Source organism: Acomys minous (assembly GCF_964271855.1).
Source record: "Acomys minous genome assembly, chromosome: 1".
Taxonomy (NCBI): Eukaryota; Metazoa; Chordata; class Mammalia; order Rodentia; family Muridae; genus Acomys; species Acomys minous.
The window spans coordinates 16,087,131-16,107,959 of NC_140483.1; the positions used below are offsets into that span (position 1 = coordinate 16,087,131).

The window sequence follows — 20,829 nt, forward strand, 5'->3', positions numbered from 1 at the left end:
GTCGCCTTGCCCACTTGGCAAACCTCTAACATTTGAGTCCCAACATGTAAACAAAATAAATGTCCTTGCACATCTAAACATGCCTGTGATGGGACACCGTACAGCATATGTGTGTTTCCCACAACTAAAGAAGGAAAGCCTTACACTCACTTGGACCCACAACCCTTAGTGGTTCATTTCTTGGCCACCATGTCTTCAGTATAGACAGCATGGCCCTTTCTCGGTGGTTTGCACCCTCAACCTCCCTTTCCAGGGGAGACATCCTGGAGCATTCTGCTTTCTCTACTGGCTTCCACATGCTGTGAGGATGGATCAGCCCCCACAGACCATTGCCTAAGGCCTGTCTTTGCCCCTGGACCTGGACATTTTCTCAGTTGACACTCATTCGCCAAGAAACGCCATGGAACATTCCAGAACTGGATGCTCTATCTAACCTCACTTTAAAAGCAATTCGCTTTGGGGAAATGCATCATGGAGTAGGGGCTTTGCAGTAGGATGGCGGCACCGGGAGTGCAGAATGGGAAGAGGAGAGCAAAGGGCATCGGGCACACGATGCAGGGTCTGGAGAGGCCATTGTCATCTGGACATAGCATAGACTGGGGCGCAACCAAGTTTTGGTGTCAAAAGGACAAGAACTAGTAAAATCACCATCTCCGCACTTGGCTCTGCTTTCTTCAGCACAGCCAGCTGCTTTCTGCCACAAAGCCCAAGGCCAAAGTCAAGTTTCACGTTCTGTGTATATCAGTACTCGGACAAACACAATGAACAGAATCACCTTATCGCCCCAGCTACGTGTTTTTATAAGCCCCAGCTTGTTTCCCCCACTGAAGATGAACGTGTCAATTACTTTACCCAGATGTTTATCTTGGAAGGGAAAGAGTTAAGGGTTGACATTTAGAAATGAAGTTATCACGTGTGGGGCCCAGCGATATCTGTGACAGACTTCCCTTGCGTCTTTCTAAGTCCTCCTGGCAACTCCAAATTGCATTTCTTGGCTTGAAATGTTCCCTAGAATTCATACTAGTGGTCTGGTTCAGATTCAGAAGTCACCCCTTTGCTGAAGGGGACAAAGATTCAGAAGAGTCACCGGGAAATTACAGAGTACCTCCATCTTTCTCTCCCTGGGCCCCCTGCCTCTGCTTCCAGCTTTTCCGACTCTCTGTTTTTGAGATGGCTGTGGTTCTGTTCAACAAAACAGAGCCGTTTCCCCCTCCCCACCCAAATCAAAGCAGACCCCAGACTTAATGCTCTATTCAACTTATGTGACCATGGAGACTTTACAGTGTCTAGTTCACAAGACAGTTTATGAACAGCAGAAATGAACAGACCTTGCCGTTCTGGGTCACGTTTCCACATAAAGCTCCACTAAAGCATCAAGCACAGTAGGAGAAGAACACAGATAATATCTAACTACAGCAATGTACCGCAGTCAAAGTTATTCTGAGCCTCTTTGTTGTTTATTTCTGGGTTTTTCTATGACTGTTTTCCGTCAGAGGTTGACCCTGGATGAATAAAATCACAGAAAGTGGGGACGCTTCTACCTCCAAACCAACTTCACTTGTGTCTCTCCCCCTCGCTCCCGCCCGCTTAGCAAATGAGAGCCCACAGCAGAGGCAGCAGCTGGTGCCTACCTTGCCCATGCCAGGAGTGTCCTTCACCTTGTTGACAGCCCTCAGGAGACAGGGTGGGGCAGGGGGTGGTGAGGTCTGCAGGATCCCACTGAAGCTGGTAGCGAAGAGGGGAGCCTCTGCAACAGATGGAGTCGCCGGCCGGTGCTTCTTCTTCTTTGATGACAGATTTAACTTCTGGGCAGCTCTGCACAGTGAGAATAAGGAGGAGATGGTGGTACAATCAGATGCACTGGCTCTCCACTTTCCCCTTTCCCTTCAAGATCCACCCCCCCTTTAATTATCCCTCTGCCTTCATTCTCAGTACCCTGTAGCCCTCTGCTACAGCACAAGGAACTCAATTAAAAAGCTATGTAATCATTGGGACAGGAGAAAGGAGCTATAAAATCACATGGCCCTGAGATCACAAGTTACAAAGACTTGTTTGTTCTCCACAACACTCAAGACTGAGTGTGAATGAAGCCAGTCATCTTTGGAGATACATAGTACCCAGGCCGTCAATCACCCTCAATTGCTCTGGCATAAGCCCAACTGTGAAGAACCATATGAGCTCATTTAAAAACTTTGACACCTTGTAAAACCCAAGCCAGCCTGATGAAGAGCCTGGTGGTGACCAATTGGGTGAATTCCCTGGCTGTGGAAGCAAAACACAAATCTCGGTGTGGAGAGGCATAAAGTACACTAGTGTGAGAAATATACAGCCAGTAAGAATATCCCTTACAATGAGGTACAGTACATGTGACTGCTGTCTCTTCTGGTGGATAACACGTTTTGGTGTAGGGCAGTCTTCAAGTATAAAATGCTATTTATGGGCAAGTACAAGGAAGGAGGGGGGTCAAGGTAACAAAGCAGCACAGAGGGCACAGATGGAGACAAATGGTAGGGTGCAGTCGCCAGCACCATCCATAATACTGGCTGTTCACACCACATCGTCCATCAATCAAGTGCACCGTAACACTTAGGGCATGGTAATCCTGCTATAGAAAAGACATAAAGCAAAGAGTGGTGTGAGACGAAGGCACTTCACACATCCTATTAGACTTATTTCTTAATTGATCCTTGGCGTATTACACCTTATCTTATCTTTCTATATAAATGTATATATAGAGTTTGGAATATACTCGCCATATAAGACTACCCTTCTCCTAACACACACCCTACGCAGCAGACTCCGGCTGCAAACTCTATATTTTAACTGGGAAAAAAAGTTAAAATTGGAGGTCATCTTATACACTGGAAAATATGGTATTTATTTTTGATGAAGGAGGGATGAGAAGACAGTCTTACTATATAGCCTGGCTGGTCTTTAATTGTGTGTGTGTGTGTGTGTGTGTTGTGCGTGTGTGTGTATGTAGGTTTTGCATGTGTGTGAACACACGTGTGTGGAGGCTAAAGATTGATATCAGGAATCACCCTCCATAGACCTTCTACTTTTTTCATTGATCAAACTCGATCAGACCTACAGCCCATAAGTATGGCTAGCTCCAGGGGAGGGGGCCATTTCTCTCTTCCCTGGCTAGAATGACAGGTGGCTCACTACATCTGACATTTACACAGGTTCTTGGAATCTTGACTTTGGTTCTCAGACTTGTACTACAGGGATTTTAACCGCTGATCCATCTCCCCAGTCCCTGAGAGCAAATTCTTGATCCTCCTGCCTCAGTTTCCTAAGTGCTGGGATAACAGGCATACACCTCCGTAGTCGGCTCACACCAGACTCTCCTAAGAATTTTACTTTCTTTATAAAATGATTTAAACACTTGAGTTTCTCCTCAAAACACTGATTCTCAATCTGTGGGTTGTGATCCTCTTGGCAAACCTCTGTCTCCAAAAAATATTTGCATTACAATTCATAACAGTAGCAATGAAACAAGTTTATAGTCGGGAGTCACAGCATGAGGAACTGTCTTAAAGGGTCATGAGAACTGTCGCCTTAAAACAAAAGGGCCACCGTGCTTTATTCCCCACGTCAAAGCTTTACAGTTCATCCGACCTTCTTATTAATGGTGTAATGGGTCAGCAAGGGAGGGGATGGGAAGACAGGAGGAGATCAGCACCGTCTCTATGTCTTCCTGGCCCAGTCTCACTTCATGGTCTGGAAAGTTGGTCTTAATTAATTTTGGGATTGTTTTTGATGAATCCCTAGCTCTACAGAACTATGCACAACTATATAAAAACATAGCAGGAAGCTTTGTCACTTCAAAAGCTTACCTCTTCCCAGCTGCAAAACTGAGGCTCAATTCTAAGGATAGTGAAATGTCAAGGGAAAGGGTACACCAGGAGTAAGAATTAAATGGAAAGAGAGCTTCAGGTGCCAAACTTAGGGAACACTGAAGTCGCTCTACTGTGGGACAGTGGGAAACGGAGGACATTGGAGGGCTTTTTTGTGATGCCTTTTCTCCCAATCAGTAAAAGGGGAAAAAAATTGGCCTATCACACCTACCACCATTCTTTTTTTTTTTTTTTTTTTTTTTTTTTTTTTTTTTGCACAGTTCCATGACCCTTCTTCCTAATGGTTTCCATCTAAAGTGGAGGGTAGAGGGATCGGTCTTACACTAGTGCAATGTTTCTCTTACTGGTCCCTGATATTCACTTCCTGAGTGACCTGCAGCTCGGGGGAGGTGTGTGGAGATAGTGACATGAGCCACAGTGCGGCCTCACCTCATCTGCCCTCGCTGCTCCAGAGCCAGGCTGTTTCCTTCTCAGGGAGCTAGGCTGTGTGTGTGTGTGTGTGTGTGTGTGTGTGTGTGTGTATGTATGTGTGTGTGTATGTGTGTTTGTGTGTGTGTGTGTGTCTGTCTGTCTGTCTGTCTGTCTGTCTGTCTGTCTGGGTCTATGTGTGGGCATCCAAGTTGGTGTTTATTTGCTTATATTAAGGATTCTTTGCCAAGTGGAACAAAGACTGGCCATGGCTATGGCCAACCCCTGGTCACCAGTACCTGGGGCAGGGCTGGTGCCAAGGAAGAGCTTGGAAGATGTGCCTCTGCCACCTATGCCCATGTCTCATAGTAAGCCATGGATTAGGGAAACAGGCTTCCTTGTGTCTAAAGTCCACACAGGATGATACTCAGAGGTATCCCCACCCCATGGCATCCTGCTGACATTCTCTATTAGATCCATCCACACAATGCACAAGCACTCAGTTCTTCCTATCTTAGAAAGACAGAGGCCACGTGACACTTCTCCTGTTAGCTGCAGTGCTATCCTCACTCATTTGGTCCAAACTCTCAGCAAGTGCCACCTGTCACCCTCTCATCCAAGCCCTCTCCTTCCATTCTCATTTCAGTTAGGCATCTCTCCCCAACCCTCTGAAACTGCCCCGATAGGTTATCAATAACTGCGACAGCTGTCATGGTCTCAGCCTCAATCTGGACCTGCCAGAGCCAAGAACGCATCCTTCCTCCTTGCTCCCCACGCTTCCAGGACACCCCGTTTTCTTCCAGTGCCCTGCTCACAGGGGATGCAGGGCTCAACTCCTGCTTCTGCCTGCAGTCCCTGGTGTCGGCTTTAGGGCTCACACCCCCAGCCTGCCTCCCAGCAGGTTCTGTCCAGCTTACCCTCCGAGTTCCCTACTTTTTTACCTAAACGCCTCTTCAGCCATCCCACTTGAGTATTCACTAACCATCTCTAATTCATTGTCCTTAAGACTAAAGGGCTTATCTCCTTCTGCACAGCTCTTACGTCTTCACCCCTCCCTGTCTCAGAGTGAAAGAGCCCCAGGCTTCATGCACCCAGACCTCATCTCACACATGCATCTAATCCACCACAAACTTGGCCCCATAATAGTTGAAACTAGACCCGAGACCCTTTCAGTGCCTCAGACTCCCACGTTTCCTATCTCAGCCACCACACACTGCCCTTTTTGATTATTAGGCAACAAACATTAAAATTAGGCCAGCCACACCAGTCCCCCAGTGCACTTCCACCTCCCATTCCTAGCCCTGCCCCAGGGATACAAGCACATGGACCACTCCCTCAACTCCTTTAAATCTGGGTTTAAGTGATACTTTACCCCCACACATTTACCCTACCCACCACAGAAGACGGTATGTATGTATGTATGTATGTATGTATGTATGTATGTATGTATATTCAAATTTTCAAATAGCAAATTAAGCTAAAAGGCCATATTTACCTGTCTCGTTCCTATGAAAGACAGCATGACGCATTTCCTGAAGCTCCCCATCTCAGCACACCTCTTTAACTATCCATTAGCTTCGTGCACCTCCCAGTGCTTATTTCAAGGGAAAAGATTGCCTCCCTAGCAGGGTGAAATTAATATTTACTGAACCCGTGTCGAGGAAGTGGCACCATGCTAAACACCGGCATGGTGAGGAAAAGGACGCATGCGCACTGGGCATGATTCCTCCCTCGGGCTCTCCGTCCTTCCTTGCCACCTCTTTACTCCCCTACCACATCAACGTGGATTTAGAAATCAGCTTAGAAATGATGTGACCTTCATGGAATGGTTTCCTACGCTCATTAGCCAGGTCCATTCAGAGCTAAAGGCTGAAAAATGGTGTCGATACTTACAGGGCAGCTTTAACTGGTTTAAATAAAGGGGATATTTTAGACCCAAGCTGTCAGTCAAAGCAGAAAATTAGGAAGGATTTTTTCCCTCATTTATTACATTTATATGATAGACTGTTTATTAGATGGCAATGCTGGATTTTTAGCAGTGTGGTGCAATTACATGGAAATCCCCCGTGTATGCCAAGATAGTTAAACTGGCGTCTACTATCTTTAATGTCCAATGATCACTACACTATAGACTTTATCATTTTTGAAGAATTAATGTTTCGCAAACAGTAGAACTTCCCTTACAGACTGGTCAGACAAATCATTCAATAGAGTCACATTTTTTTAAATTTAGAAACTTTTCTTTGTTATTTAATTAATTAATTTTTATTTTTCAGTTTAGCATGCAAGATGCCATATGCCATTATGGCATTTTTCAAACAACATATCCTTTAGAAGATACCTGTATCTCCCTCCCATAACCTCCCTGGCAGTCTCCGTTTTTAAGGACCTTTATCCTTTTATGATTTTTGTCTGGAATATTTTGCTAAGCACGCCCTGAGAATCTCTCATCTTGTCTGTGCAGTAGGAAGGTTCAGAAAGGTAGGAAAAGTGTTTATACAAATTAAGAGGTCATTTAAGATCTACTCAACCCAACTCAGACAACGCATGGGTAGGGGATCAACTGAAAAGTCACAAGGCCCTCACACAGCCACACCTGCTGCCCACACAGGGGCCTGACCTAAGAGTGGGACCATAGCAGCCCAGTCTCCTCCATCAGCTTGTGAAGGGCAACCCACGCTGCAATTTCGTGTGAACATGGCTGGTGCCAGCCCGGCTTATGTGCCACTATGGAAATATTTCAATGCTCTAATAATGAACAGTGACATGACAGATCACAAGAGTTCTCAAGAAATCCACAGGGTCAATGACACAGTGGGAGAAGATAACAAAACAGATTGTAAACAGCGAGAGAAGGTGGCAAGAAGTTGTGGTTCAAGGCAGACCGTCTGGAAACAGTTAAGATACCCACCCACGTGTAACAAACACCGAGGATGCCTCATCTGGAAATAGCACCTGTTTCAAAGCGTTCTGGCCGGGCTGTGAAATATTCCATAGTCGCTCTGGAGTTTCCACAATCGGGAATGAGAGCGCCCTCCCACAGCCCATCACCTTTCCATTTCCTGACTGGCTGTCAGGAAGAGCATGTCTATGTCGCCAGAGACTAACAAAACAAAACAAAACAAAAACATGTCTGTCTTGGAGTCATTCTGATTTTCATGCAAACGATCCCTTTCATAAGTGCAGGAAGATAACTCATGACGTGACTTCAGATAAAACATTCACTGCTGGAAGGCTGACCACTACCCTCTAACCATATCACATTAAAACATCGCAGGAAAACCTGTTGTAACTTGAAAACGGACTGAGTTTCGCAAGTGAATACTCAATGTTAGCCCATGGCGAGAATGGCTGTGCGTTTATTCTTCTCTTACAAATCGTCCCCACCCACCTCTTCAGCCTTATGCACCCTTATTTCCAGTGATTTTAAAGCAATGAGTCTTAAAAAAAAAAAAAAAAAAAAAAGAACGATCATGGTTTGTGGTGTGGCCTTCCGCTTCTGTGTCATCGCCCTCCCTGCGCTGTGGGCTGGCTGAGGGTTGTTCATGTTCTGCGGCCTCCAGATAGCTTTGCACCTTGCTGAAGGGATAGCGTAGAGCCACAGAGGACTTCTTTATGTTTTTTTCAGTGTGTGTGTGTGTGTGTGTGTGTGTGTGTGTGTGTGTGTGTGGTGATGCCTACAGAGTGGAAGAAGAGGGGGTTGGAATCCCGGAAGCTGGAGTTGCAGGTGATCGTGACCCATCCAACACTGGTACTGGGAACCGAACTCTAGTTCTCAAGAAGACCAGTAAGTGTTCTTAACCACCGAGCCTCGTCTCCAGCCCCCACGCTGTTCTTAACAATGCATCCTTTGGACATGAAGGTCTCAAGGTTAAGTAGCCTGGAGTTCTAAGAAGCACTTAAAACAAAAGGTTTTATGGCTTTCTAAAGCATTATCTTTATGTCACCACATCCATCCTGACCTGACTCTAACCCAGAGCCAAGCAGAGAAGGTATTTGTATTGAAAATTACAAGTTTTATTTTAAAAAAAGGAAGTGTTAATTTACCTGATTTAATCCCTGGTTCTGAGAGTAGTAGTTGTCATGCCTGGGATTAATACTTAAATAGCAATTGTCAGAATATTTTACAATGGCAATATAAACTGACATTAATAAAAATCCTTTCTTCCCAGAAGCCCCCTGGCTGAAGATCTTTCTGTCCCTATCGGTCCAGACCCAAACGTGCTTAGTACTGAGAAAACTGGATGTCCTCTTAATCCTTCCTGTCTCACACCTGTGCAAACCTGGCTCAACACACAAATGAGAGTCGTAAATACCAGACCTAAGTATTTGGAAGTGCAAGTTACAGATCCCACCTAATGCCAGATAGGATTGGTTTTAGTTAATAAACATTACTGCTATCTTCTCTAAAAACAAGTATTAGAAAGTTGGCCAGTCATACTGAATGGAATTAATAAAACCATGTGTGGTGTTTTGAATAGGAATGCTCCCCCCCACCCCTCCATAGGCTCATATATTTGAATGGTTGGTCATTAGGGAGTGGCACAACTTGAGGGAGATTAAGAGGTGTGGCTTTGTTGAGATAGGTGTGGCCTTATTGGAGGAAGTGTGTCACCTGGGGGTGGGCCTTGGAGTTCCAAAAGCTCAGGCCAGTCCCAGTGTCTCTCTCTTGCTGCTGCCTGGGGATCCAGATATAGAACTCTCAGCTCCTATGTCTGCCTGGGTGCTGCCATGCTTCCCTGCCGGGAGGAGAATGGACTAAGTCTCTGAAACTGTGAGCCAGCCTCGATTAAACACTTCCTTTTATAAGAGTTGTCATGGTCATAGTGTCTTTTCACAGCAACAGAACATTCACTAAGACACAATGTCTCTATAATACCATTATTCAGATTGTCTATAAATTACAAGCAGGGAACAACAAAAGACAGTCATAGGTGAACTATAGCTGCTCCTCGGAGAACGCAGTGTCTGCCTTTTCTGCTGAGATGCATGTAAGATGCATATATAATCTATCACAGCATGAGGACTCCCCAGCCACAATTAAAATTCCTTCAAGGAATGAGCATATTCCAGATAACCTGATTTCAAAGTTCTAATGAATTTAATGATCTTCTCATTACATTGGGCTAAATCACTCATCCATATGCTAAGGCAGAGTTAAAAGGAAGATGCCCCACGATCCACCAGAAACAGACCATGCGTCTGAAAGCCAAGGGCAGCCTTTCCTTCCTCAGAATTTTCCTTAAGATTCATCTTCCTTTTCTGTTTGGCATAAAACTATCTTGGAACATAGTTACGTTGCTCACTTCTCAAGTCTTCATTATGAAAGCAATAGCGTGTTGTTGCTATTCCTCTGTATTTTGATTATGTGAAATTTAAAGCTGACACGGAGTTACACACTTCAGATATAATGTGTTGCCTGAAGCTGCAAACTGCTGTCAAGGCGTGAGAACTAGGAATGGGCAGCACTGGCAGAGAAAACAAAGCCTAATCTATAACTCTTTGCTCAATGCCTGTAGTTTTTTGGTGTTTTTTTTTTTCCAGAGCAAAACTAATTAATTGTCAATGCTAGGTGACATGCTGTCTGCTTTGAGGGTTTCTTGGTTAATTAAATTTGAATATAAGTTTCCTTTGCTAAAAGAAGCAATTTTCTTTCCTGAAATATTTTTATTTGTGAAATTATTTATTCCAGTTGCAATATGAAGAAATCGTTAACTAAGGTATTTCAAATGAAAACAATCTGAGTGGATGGAACTGAGCTAGAAGTGGGCCAGGCTCCCAGCCTGGTCTCCGCTGCAAGGCTGGACTGCCCTAGATTCCTGGCAGCTGTTATGGATGGCTGGTACTTCGGCACCCCCACTGGAGTCTAAGAGGTTGAAATTTACATCAGCTTTGTTATGGTTAGGTTATAAAATATGGTCCCCAAAGAACTCAGCCAGAAATCTACCACACTGCATCTCTCAGTCTATCTACCACAAGGCAGGATGGGATGGAGTTCACACAGATGGCTGAAAACTATGGCAGATACATTGCGCAATAAGGTGCGCGTGTCAGACGCACTGGGGCAAAGGCAAAGAAGCCATCCTCTTTGTTTTTACTAAAGGGCAGAAGCAGCCTCCATGGAGTGGGTGGCGCAGGAGAGACACCGTAGAACAAAACTGGCTGTAAAAGGGTGAAGAGTCTGCAATCATCTCGGTCCGTCCAGACTATTGTGTACTGCCTTCTGCAAGCCCGAGTCAGAGCTACTACAAAGGCCTATACTTTGCTTTTCCACACACACTTGCTTATTTGATGATTTCTATGGGGCAGGGCACTTAGGTGATAAAGCAGCTTGAAGAGGTGACAGGGTGGAGGTCTGGGTGCCCGTCTCCTCAGGCGGGAAGTGGTCTGAGCATGAAGCAAGTCTCTCCCACTCAGCCTCTACTGCTGTATCTCATGTCTTCGGGGTCATGCTCCAGCACAGGCCTGCACATGTGCATGTGGGACACGGACAGTGAGAGGGAGGGCAGGACAAGAAATGAAGAATTTAAACAGAAGACAAAGCAGTGGAGTCCTCGCCTGTGTCCGTTTCACTGCTCTCAACTGCTTTTTCATGTTAGGTCTTATTACTTGTTTGCCATATAAAATAGCTACTTACTTAATAAGTATTTTGAAAAAGATTATCAAATGATTAGATAAGGCTATAAAGAACAGAAATCATTTGGAAACAAATAGTGAAAAATAGAGAAATCGATAAAAACAAAAAGAAGATATATTTAAAAATCCTTAGTGAATTCTAGAAAGTGGCCAGATCAGCTTAGACTGCATACTGCATAGCTGTTATCTTAGTAGACATATTCTGTGTCCGCAGGGGAAGTGTGCAAAATGCTGCTAATTACTTTTGTGGACATTCTTAGTTATTAGACTCTGTGGTTAAACAGTTCCTTTGTAGTCTACAGAATTTGGAGCACAATTATTATGCTACTTTATTTGTATTTGTGTGTGTGTGTGTGTGTGTGTGTGTGTGTGTGTGTAGGTATGCACATGTCTGTGTAGGCGTGCATCTGTCTGTGTGCAGGAATGCATATATCTGTGTGTGCAGGTGTGCATATGTCTGTGTGTGTAGTTGTGCATGTCCTTGTATGCAGGTATGTATATGTCTGTGTGTGCAGGTGTGCATAGGTCTGTGTGTGGGGGTGTGCATAGGTCTATGTGTGCAGGTGTGTATATGTCTGTGTGTGTAGGTGTGCATAGGTCTGTGTGTACAGGTGTGCATAGATTTGTGTTCGTAAGTCTGTGTGTGCAGGTGTACACACACATGCCTATGAAGTCTCAAGGTCAGCAGTGGGTATTTTTGCTAGACTTTTCTCCACCTTTGTCTCTTGAAACAGGGTCACTGGGATAGGGCTGACCAGCCAGTGAGCATCAGGGATCCATCGTGTCTGTCTCTGTCCGCTCCACAAGTACTGGGATTATAAGCACATGCCACAGCCCCTGCCTGGCTTTTTATGTGGGTTCTTGGGGTCAAATTCATTTCCTCATGTGTGCATGGCAGGCACTTTACCAACGGAACCATACCCCAACCCTAAGTATTCTCTTTTAAGTAGCCATATATATTTTGAAGTAGTATTTCAGCGTTACCACTATGTTAATTATTCCTATAATTTTCTGACAGTGAGTGATTGACTAGGAATAAATCACCAGGCCTGACATTACTGTGAGGAAAAATTATATTGCTGTCCAAATGGATGATCTAGGCATAGATTGTAGCCTGTTCCTATGTAAAGATGGCAGATGTTAACAAATGGCATAGTCTCTGAGCAGTTCCTGGCACTTAGAAACACCCGGCAAATATCCGTCATTGCCATGTTAAAACAAAATGTCAATATGGAGGCTATATCCTAAATGTGTTTTAGGAGACTCTTCCACAGACGTTTCTAAATACATGAGTTGTAATGAGAGTGTGGGAACAGGCACCTTAGATTTAATCCCTGTCTTAGTCAGGGTCTCTGTTGCTGTGATGAAACACCATGACCAAAGCAAGTCAGGGAAGAAAGGGCTCATTTGGCTTACACTTCAAAGAAAGTCGGGGCAGGAACCCAAACAGGGTTGGAACCTTGGAGGCAGGATCAGATGCAGAGGGAATGGAGGGGTGCTGCCTACTGGCTTGCTCCTCATGGCTTGCTCAGGCTGCTTTCTTACAGAACCCAGGACCACCAGACTAAGGACGGCACCGCCCACAATGGGTGGAGCCCTCCCCATCAATCACTAATTAAGAAAATTATCTAAGGCTTGCCTACAGCCCAATGTTATGGAAGCATCTTCTCAGCTGAGGTTTCCTCCTCTCAGATGACTCTAGCCTGTGTCAAGCTGACGTAAAGTTATCCAGCACAACCCCTCTGTCTTTGTGTCAGCTCTTAGTTGTGTTGATGAGCAATCAAATGGGCTGTGACATTGGTGCATACCAATCTGCATTCCTGATCTTGAATTGGGGTTTTAGTTACCCTGATGGCTGGGATGGTCAGAAAAGAGGGCTTTTTAAATTTGAACTGGTAGACTACAGCCATCTATAGCTTAAACTAGTTGCCAGGTCGACTTCTATGACACCATTGTTTTACTATGAAAACCAGCTCAGGAAATCAATGATGTGTCCCTTAGTCTTGGATCCCGGAGGAGTCTGCTTACTCTAGTTTCTTCTCTGACAATATATCCTCAGACAAAAATGGCCAGGGAAAAGAAAACTGATTGTCAACTACAACCTCATGTGAGCTGTGTCTTGGGAGCACTTAGAATCATGCAAATCAATGCATTCACAAAACCAAAGTTTTGTGTTAAGTAAGCTGACACAGTGTCTCCCCACCCCCACCCCACCCCCACACACACCGACTTTGAGCGTAGCCAGTATCGCTTTCCATAATGTACTAGAGATAAGTTGTTCACACTTATCGCGAAGGCTGGTAAACTCTATGAGAAAGAAGACACAAGAGGAATGCACATATCATCATCTCCTATGATTGGCTGCAGTTACTTGTACCATCCTCACAGGACCGGAAGCTCTACAAGGTCACAAGCCAGCTCTCATTTCTACCATTGTATTCCCCAACTTGCCAAGTCCACAATGCACGCTACACGTTTGTGACTGGATGGATGGACACGTGTGTGGCTGGGTGCGTGGATGGATGCGTGAACAGTTGGGAGGATAAACAAAGCTGGTTTATGTCATTGGCATTTCAGAAAACATGACTCTGGCTGCAGTTCTTCTTGATAGGATCAACCTTAGGGTCCTTAGATGGTCCTCATCCATAACAGAGTTGAGAAACACTGGTCCAGCTGGAGTGGCTTTTATCCAAGGATGCTTTGGGATGCATTTGTATATGATTCAAAACAAGCCTGTCAGGATGCATGAACAGAAACTTTGCTGTACACAATGAGTATGGCTATTTGTATTGGAGAGAGGTATGATTCCATTTCTTTGTTTTTAACGTGGCTATCTAAACCTGAGACTTTTCAGATTGCCCAGGATCTTTGTTTTTCTGTCCCTCTATCCATATGTCACAGGATGCTGTGGTACTCCGAAGGAAGAAGCTGAGTGTGGCCTGTTCCAATGGTTACCAATGGGCACCAATGAGTAAGGACTTTGTGGTACCTACGAGCATGGACCAACTACAGTTGTTCTTCTAAACAGACATAGCATCAAACTGCCCTCTAGGGTCATTTCTCTCTGCCCACAGATCACTAGAGCTCTCCAACCTCATCAGAGAAGTTTATCCGTGAGCTGATGGCAGTTACCAGAGCACTCACAATGCGTCAGAGCTAGAGCGCTCAACCACACTCTGGACGCCTGTACAATACTTCCTCCCTGGGGCTCGGGAACCCAAGTAGAGGAAGTGGAAAGACTGTAAAAACCAGAGATGATTGAGGAGGGTGGGACTGAAGGCATGTGCCTTCCGGATGTGACAGGACAGCTATACCTGTGAGTTCACAGTGGCTGTGGTTGCCTGCACAAGTTCAAAGCAGTCAACATTTTAGAACAGGGGGCAAGGAGTACACTAGTCCCTACCCATATCTGAATAGCTATGACAACCGATGGCATCTGGGGGAAGCAGAGTCCATGTTCTTTCAGGGTGTGGCTCCTGGTAGGTCAACCACAGTGGACTGCGTTTATAAAAGTAAATATAGGCAAGTTAGATTTGAGTTGATGGGTTATTAAAAACCAAAAACAGAAGAGAACACAAAATTGGGGGATAAAAAGGTGAGAGTGTAACTGAGAGGAATTAGGGGTAAAAACAATCAAAATACATTGTATGAAATTCTCAAAGATTTAATGAATATGTTTTTTAAAAGAATGATGCCTGGTACCTAGGAGATATTAAACAAACATTTAAAGAATAAATAAATGAATGGGCTTTTCATTTGTTTTTAATGTTTGCTGGCTAAATATAAGCATAATCATGATGATACATAAACTGTTTTGTAATACACTGTTTTCTAGGCTATCACATTCATAGAATGAATGTAACAATTATGTTCATTATAATTAATTTTCTGCATCATTATTAATCTGTGTTCAACATGTGTTTGTCAGGCCTTTGGGAGTGAGATTTCTTTTTAAGTCATCTGTTGACACAAATATGCTGCTGGGCTCTCTGTAAACCAGAGGCCGTGAATTTGTGCTTTGTAAAGTTAATTCTAAAAATCAATTTGATGAGATGATTGTGTTTTCCATTTCTGACCCATAGAAAGAAAATAATTTAGCCAGGAGGTGGTGGTGCATGCCTTTAATCTCAGCACTTGAGAGGCAGAGGCAGGTGATCGCTGTGAGTTCAAGGCCAGCCTAGTCTACAAAAGGGAGTCCAGGATAGTCAAGGCCACACAGAAAAACCCTATCTTGAAAAACAAAACAAAAAAAGGCATTCTCTCTTTTCTCCAGGGCACCTCAAGTACATGCTTCCTTAGCTTCTTCCTGGGATGGTTTTCAGAGCAGAATGGTGGCCCAAATAATCCCTCAGATTTGCATGTAACTAACTTATGTGCGCTTTATTTCATGAAAACATAGACTTTCTTGTACAAAACTGTATTTTCTTTCTATATATGTTATTAAGACGGGGTTTTACTCTGTACAGCCTCGCCTAGTATACTCCATCCTCTATCCCCTCTCTCCTGAGTTATGGGATTGCATGCATGCATCACTGCACTGGGATTACAGGCATGCATCACTGCATTGGGATTACAGGCATGCAGCACTGCACTGGGATTATAGGCATGCAGCACTGTGCTGGGATTACAGGCATGCAGCACTGTGCTGGGATTACAGGCATGCAGCACTGCACTGGGATTACAGGCATGCAGCACTGCACTGGGATTACAGGCATGCAGCACTGCACTGGGATTACAGGCATGCAGCACAGTGCTGGGATTACAGGCATGCAGCACTGCAGTGGGATTACAGGCATGCAGCACTGCAGTGGGATTACAGGCATGCATTATCATCCTATTAAAACCATGATATTCTTTCTCTTGAGCATGTTCTTATCAGACTGTGAAGTAATGACAACTTTTCAACAACTCGCTTCCAGTCCTGTTCTGCACATCCCGAGAATGAAGATGAGGACTAAGCCAAATACTTATTTTTTTTACCATCCTTCTCCACTGGATGCTTAAAACTTCTAAAATAAAACCAGTATGAATGTTCTGAGTTGATACAATACGTTTTCTAGCACAAGACAGCATTGCCAGTTTCACTTGGAAATAACTTTCTGAGGGTTGAATGTTAAGAGCGCTCTTCCATCGCATGGTTAGGCAACTTCCTGATTCTTTTTAAAAGCTTCCTGTCTTATTCCTTTAAAAGACCATTTATACATGCATCCTTTAAGCTCCTGGAGAGTAAAGCCAATATCTTTATTCAAGTACTTCTCCTATGTGTGCCAAGAGTTTTATGGCCATTTTTAAATGAAAGAACGAATGCAGAAGGCCTGGAGAGATGTCAGTCAATAAAGTGCTTGCCTCATAAGCACGAGGACCTGGGTTCAAATCCCAGAGCTGACAGAAAAAAACTGAGTGTGGTGGCACAAACTCCTCGTCTCAGCAATGAGATGGGGGCACAGGGAGGTGGGTTGTTAGAAGCTTGCTGGCCAGCTAGTCTAGTTTAGTTATAACATCCCAGTCAGAGAAACCTTTTCTTAAACAAAAGGTGGGAGACACATGAGGGAAGGACACTAAGGTTGTACTTAACTTCCATGTGCGTGTCCACACACATATTAACCTACACACACACACACACACACACACACACACACACACACACACACACACACACACATGGAGAGTGAGAGAGATAGACAGACAGACAGGACAGAGACAGAGACAGAGACAGAGGAGATGAATGGATGTATGAAGGGACTCAGCACTGTACAGAGTGTGTCCTTTTGCTCTAGTTCCCTTCCCTAGAATTCTGCTCTTCGGAGTTGAAAACCAAGCCACACAGGAGCTCTGGAGGTTCTCCCCGGGCTGCAGCCACTGTGATGCTCAGCTTCCTATGAAGCTGTATCCCAGTCAGCATCCCACACGCCACATGCTTAGAAGGCTCACTAGGACCTCTCCCTCCAACTAGGAGCTTTTCAAGTGCAGATTAATACATAACCAGCTAGCAGAATACAGGAGAGAGAGAGAGAGAGAGAGAGAGAGAGAGAGAGAGAGAGAGAGAGAGAGAGAGAGAGAGAGAGAGAGAGAGCGCAAGAGTTTACAACAACTGTGAAAAGACAGGCCGGTCTGCAGAGTGCTGTGAAATCCTGGGCTCTTACTACAGTGTCCTGGATACAACCGGAGGCTTTTCAAGTGCTAACAGGATGGCTAGACTCATTTTTCTGTTCTCTCTCATATACAGCTTCCTCCTCCATCCCCCTTATTTCCAAGAAAGGGTTTTTAGAAATGGCTGTGCTACCTTCAGATATATTAGTATAATCAGTTATCATCATTGAAAATGACTGTCCCCCCTCAGTCATAAAGCTAAGGTTCTAAACGCAGGGCTGAGTCAATTCTATATATCTCCCTCTTTACCAACCCACTGTTTGCAATCTAAGGATATGATGTGATTTTGAGTTTCATTTTTTTATACGTGATAATTCGGATCTTCCATATTTCCCAAAGGCCATGTGTGAAAGCCTTGGGCAAGGTGACATAACCTTTAGAAGAAAGGGTGTAGAGACAGAAAGTGAGATCATTGGGGGTGTGCTCAGAATTCTGCACCCTTGTCTCCCTCTCTTGGCTTTGTAGCCACCATGAAGTAGGTCTTTTTTTCTGTCTTGTACTCCCTGTGGTGATGTTGTGTTTTGTCACAGGCCTAAAGTGACATGGACTGAGCCTCTGAGACCATGAATCAAAATAAGTCTCTCTTCTTATTATTTTTACAGGAGTTTTTTGGCACAGTGGCAGACAGCTGCTGTGGCACCATTGCTATTTGTCATTACTACGATATTCTGCTTAATGTGATCTGTCACTAATCACTGCCTAGCCCGAGAATCTGAAAAATATTTAGTTCTAATCACTATGAGCTGTGAATATAATTGCACAATACCATCCGTTTTCATGCTAGTGAGGGCAAACAGAAACTCAAGGTAATTCTACTCTAAAATGACATTCCATTCCAGCTGATCCCCTGCCTCATCCTCCAGACCCTCTATTCAAAGACAATTCATTCTCTACTTCTGTATGTCCTGGGGGGTGTTCTGCTAAAAGTATACCTAGACAGGAAGACGCATAGGCTGAAGGCCCGCCTGTAACCAGATGTGCACATCTGCATCCGTGGCTTACTGCCGTGGCAGAATCACTCTCCAATCCCAGGGTCCTTACAAAATGCCTGTAATGGGTTAGGTGCTCAGCTAGTGTCCTTACACTCCACATCTGCTTCCCAGCCTGCACTGGATCCAGAGACCCGGGTTTTAATATCAAATGATTGACTGGATTTATATTAAAATCCTGAGAGTTTTAATCACGATGCAACAGAAATGGAAGTTTCTACAAATTTCATTGCTGCTGCCAAAAGCTAAATGCTGGCCACGGTTTTTCCTGCCTCTCCATCCAGATTTACCTCCAACCCTTTCCCAAGCGCCACACAGTTAATTCTCACACTAATACAATACTGAGAGAGGAGCTTACACAAACACCAGGTAGGATAAAGGCTGCGGCATGGAGAGTAGCCAGAGCCATCAGCCTGGCTCCCTCCCCAACCCCCACCCTCTCAGCATCCTTTCTCAGTTCCCAGGGACTATCTGGCAGGCAACTTTTGTGTTCACCTGAAGAGAATGTGCAAATGACAGTCAGCTACTGAGCTTATTACCTAAGCAGAGACCCTACATATTTATGAGCTGACATCCTGGATGTGTGGCTTCGTGGGATTCCTCCCTGTCCCTTTGGAGTACCAATGTGCAGAAAAAGGCCTTGCAGGCTTGTGGCTACACCCCACACCTTTACCCCCAGCACCCAGATACGGCATGTGGATCATTTGTGGAGATATCCAGGATGAAAAGAAAGTGACGGAGGAGGCTTTATAGCCTGTTGGTCTGAGCCTGATCCATGGTGCCCTCACCCTATTGTCAAAGGCAGCTGCCACGGGCCCACCTGTAAACTGACATGAACATCTGCATCCTTACTGAGTCACCTAGTAATAATGCGCATGTATGTATGCTATACACACAGGGCTCTGTGGCACCCGTGAACCATCTTGTGGCTGTGCATCAGGACTGGCCACTGGAACCATCCGTTCCTGTCAATCACGTTTTTGGATTTTAAATTTTGTTTTGTCTTAAGAGAAAATTTCCTGCGCAGAAATCAATTTTTACGATGAGGAAGGGGTCCGTCTCACCATAAACCTGAGCTCACACAGTGTTATGGAAAAACGGGCCACTCTGCAGGAGATGAGTAGCTCCTGCTTTTGGGCCCCAAGGCTGGGATCAAAGAGGATGGACAATCAGGTGTCACTCTCCTTCGTGGTGGACAGTCCCACACAGAAAGAACCACCAGCAGGAGAAGCAAGGGAGCGCCTGACTGTAGCAAAGACTCAGTGAGGTCAGAATCCAGACCCGTGCTTGTCAGACTTCTTTGCTCGGTGATGAGGATTCAGTGAACACGTACGGTTCCCTGGGCCCTTTGCTTTCTTTCTCTCGTTCTAAATTTTGATTTTTGGCTTAACTTAATTTTATGTGCATATATGGGTGTTTTCCCTGCAGGTATGCCCGTGTATGTGATATATGCCTGCTATTGCAGAAGTCAGAAGAGGGCACGGTATTCCTCGGAACTGCAATTACAGACGCTTCTGAGCCTCCATGTGGGTGCCGGGAACCGAACCCTGATCCAGTGCTCTTAACCACTGAGCCATCTCTTCATCCACCGTCTCTCTTTTTAATCTAGGAACCAATTTCACTTCTTTATCCTCTCAAGGCAGAATCTGGAACTGTTCTCCTATACCTGTGTAAGATGGAGTGACAGAAGGCTCCTCCCAGGGGTACTGCTTTCAAGTTTTATCTGTCACAGTGGAATGAAAGTCGGTTTGCTGCCAGAGACACAAACATCAGAACCTCTGGCCCACAGAATCCAGTCTTCATCGATAATGGAGAACTGGAAATCCAGTAAGAGTGGTAGCAAGAAGAACGCCATGCTGTTCAGTGGCATGGCTTTAGTCTTCGATTGGAGATAGAAAGCAAAATATTGGTGCTAAAAGGATCTTATCTTCCCACTAATTCATGCCCAAAAGCAACTCGTCTCCTACGTATCTGGGTTTTCGTATACACTGCTTCTTTGTCTGATCACTCAAGCCCTACCATGGAGGCAAAGCGAGTCGTCCTCGGCCATCTCTCCTTTCCTCCGCACAGCCAGTCAGCAAGCAAGGGCCCTAATCCAGATGCAGAATGCAAAGTTCAAGGGAAAGCATTATTCCCAGAGGTGACAGCACTCTGAGGTACTATATACATGCACAGTAGAGGAGATGACAACATCTGCATAGCAACGTGAGAGACACGTGTGCCAAGCACTGCAAATGGACTGCCCTGAGCCAGGCTTAGGGGGCTGACGGAGGCTCATGGGAGAAAAGTAGAAAGGAGTTAGCTAGGGGAAAGTGAGAATGCCGTGCAGAGGGAGTTGGGGTCGAGGGAAGAAGATAACATGAGTCCGTTAGGAAGAAGCATTTCAGAACGTCAATAGTGCACTCAGGGGCCATCATTTGTTTGTTTGTTTGTTTTGTTTTGTTTTTTAAACCATCACACAGGTGATTACTAACAGAGCGGAGACTAAATGCCCAGACCTGACCACTACTCCAATACTCTTATTGTCACACACTGACTCCCAGGCTCCAGTCACTTAAGATCTGGGTCTTTATTGAAAGTGTCAGACAGCTGGGCCATCACTGACAAGAACACTGGCAGAAAGACGCGCAGAGCTAAGCCCCACCTGTTTTCTCATTTAATTTTTCCAAACCCTAGTGAAATACTGGCCTTTAGGTCTAGAATGTGCCTCAAAGACCGACGTGTCACAGGCTCGTTCCACATACCAGCATGGCACAGTTGAGAGAACAGCTCGCTTTTAGAGCCAT

The 20,829-nt window shown here is 44.9% G+C and overlaps 1 protein-coding gene across 2 annotated transcripts in view; it reads right to left on the reverse strand.

Moving 5' to 3' along the window:
* KIF26B (kinesin family member 26B) overlaps window positions 1–20,829 on the reverse strand; it is a 415,238-nt gene that overhangs the window by 115,784 nt on the left and 278,625 nt on the right. For both annotated transcript variants that reach the window (XM_084791649.1, XM_084791650.1), the window contains one exon: window positions 1,632–1,815. In XM_084791649.1, coding sequence (XP_084647775.1) covers window positions 1,632–1,815 — 184 coding nt within the window. The remainder of the gene's footprint in view (window positions 1–1,631; window positions 1,816–20,829) is intronic.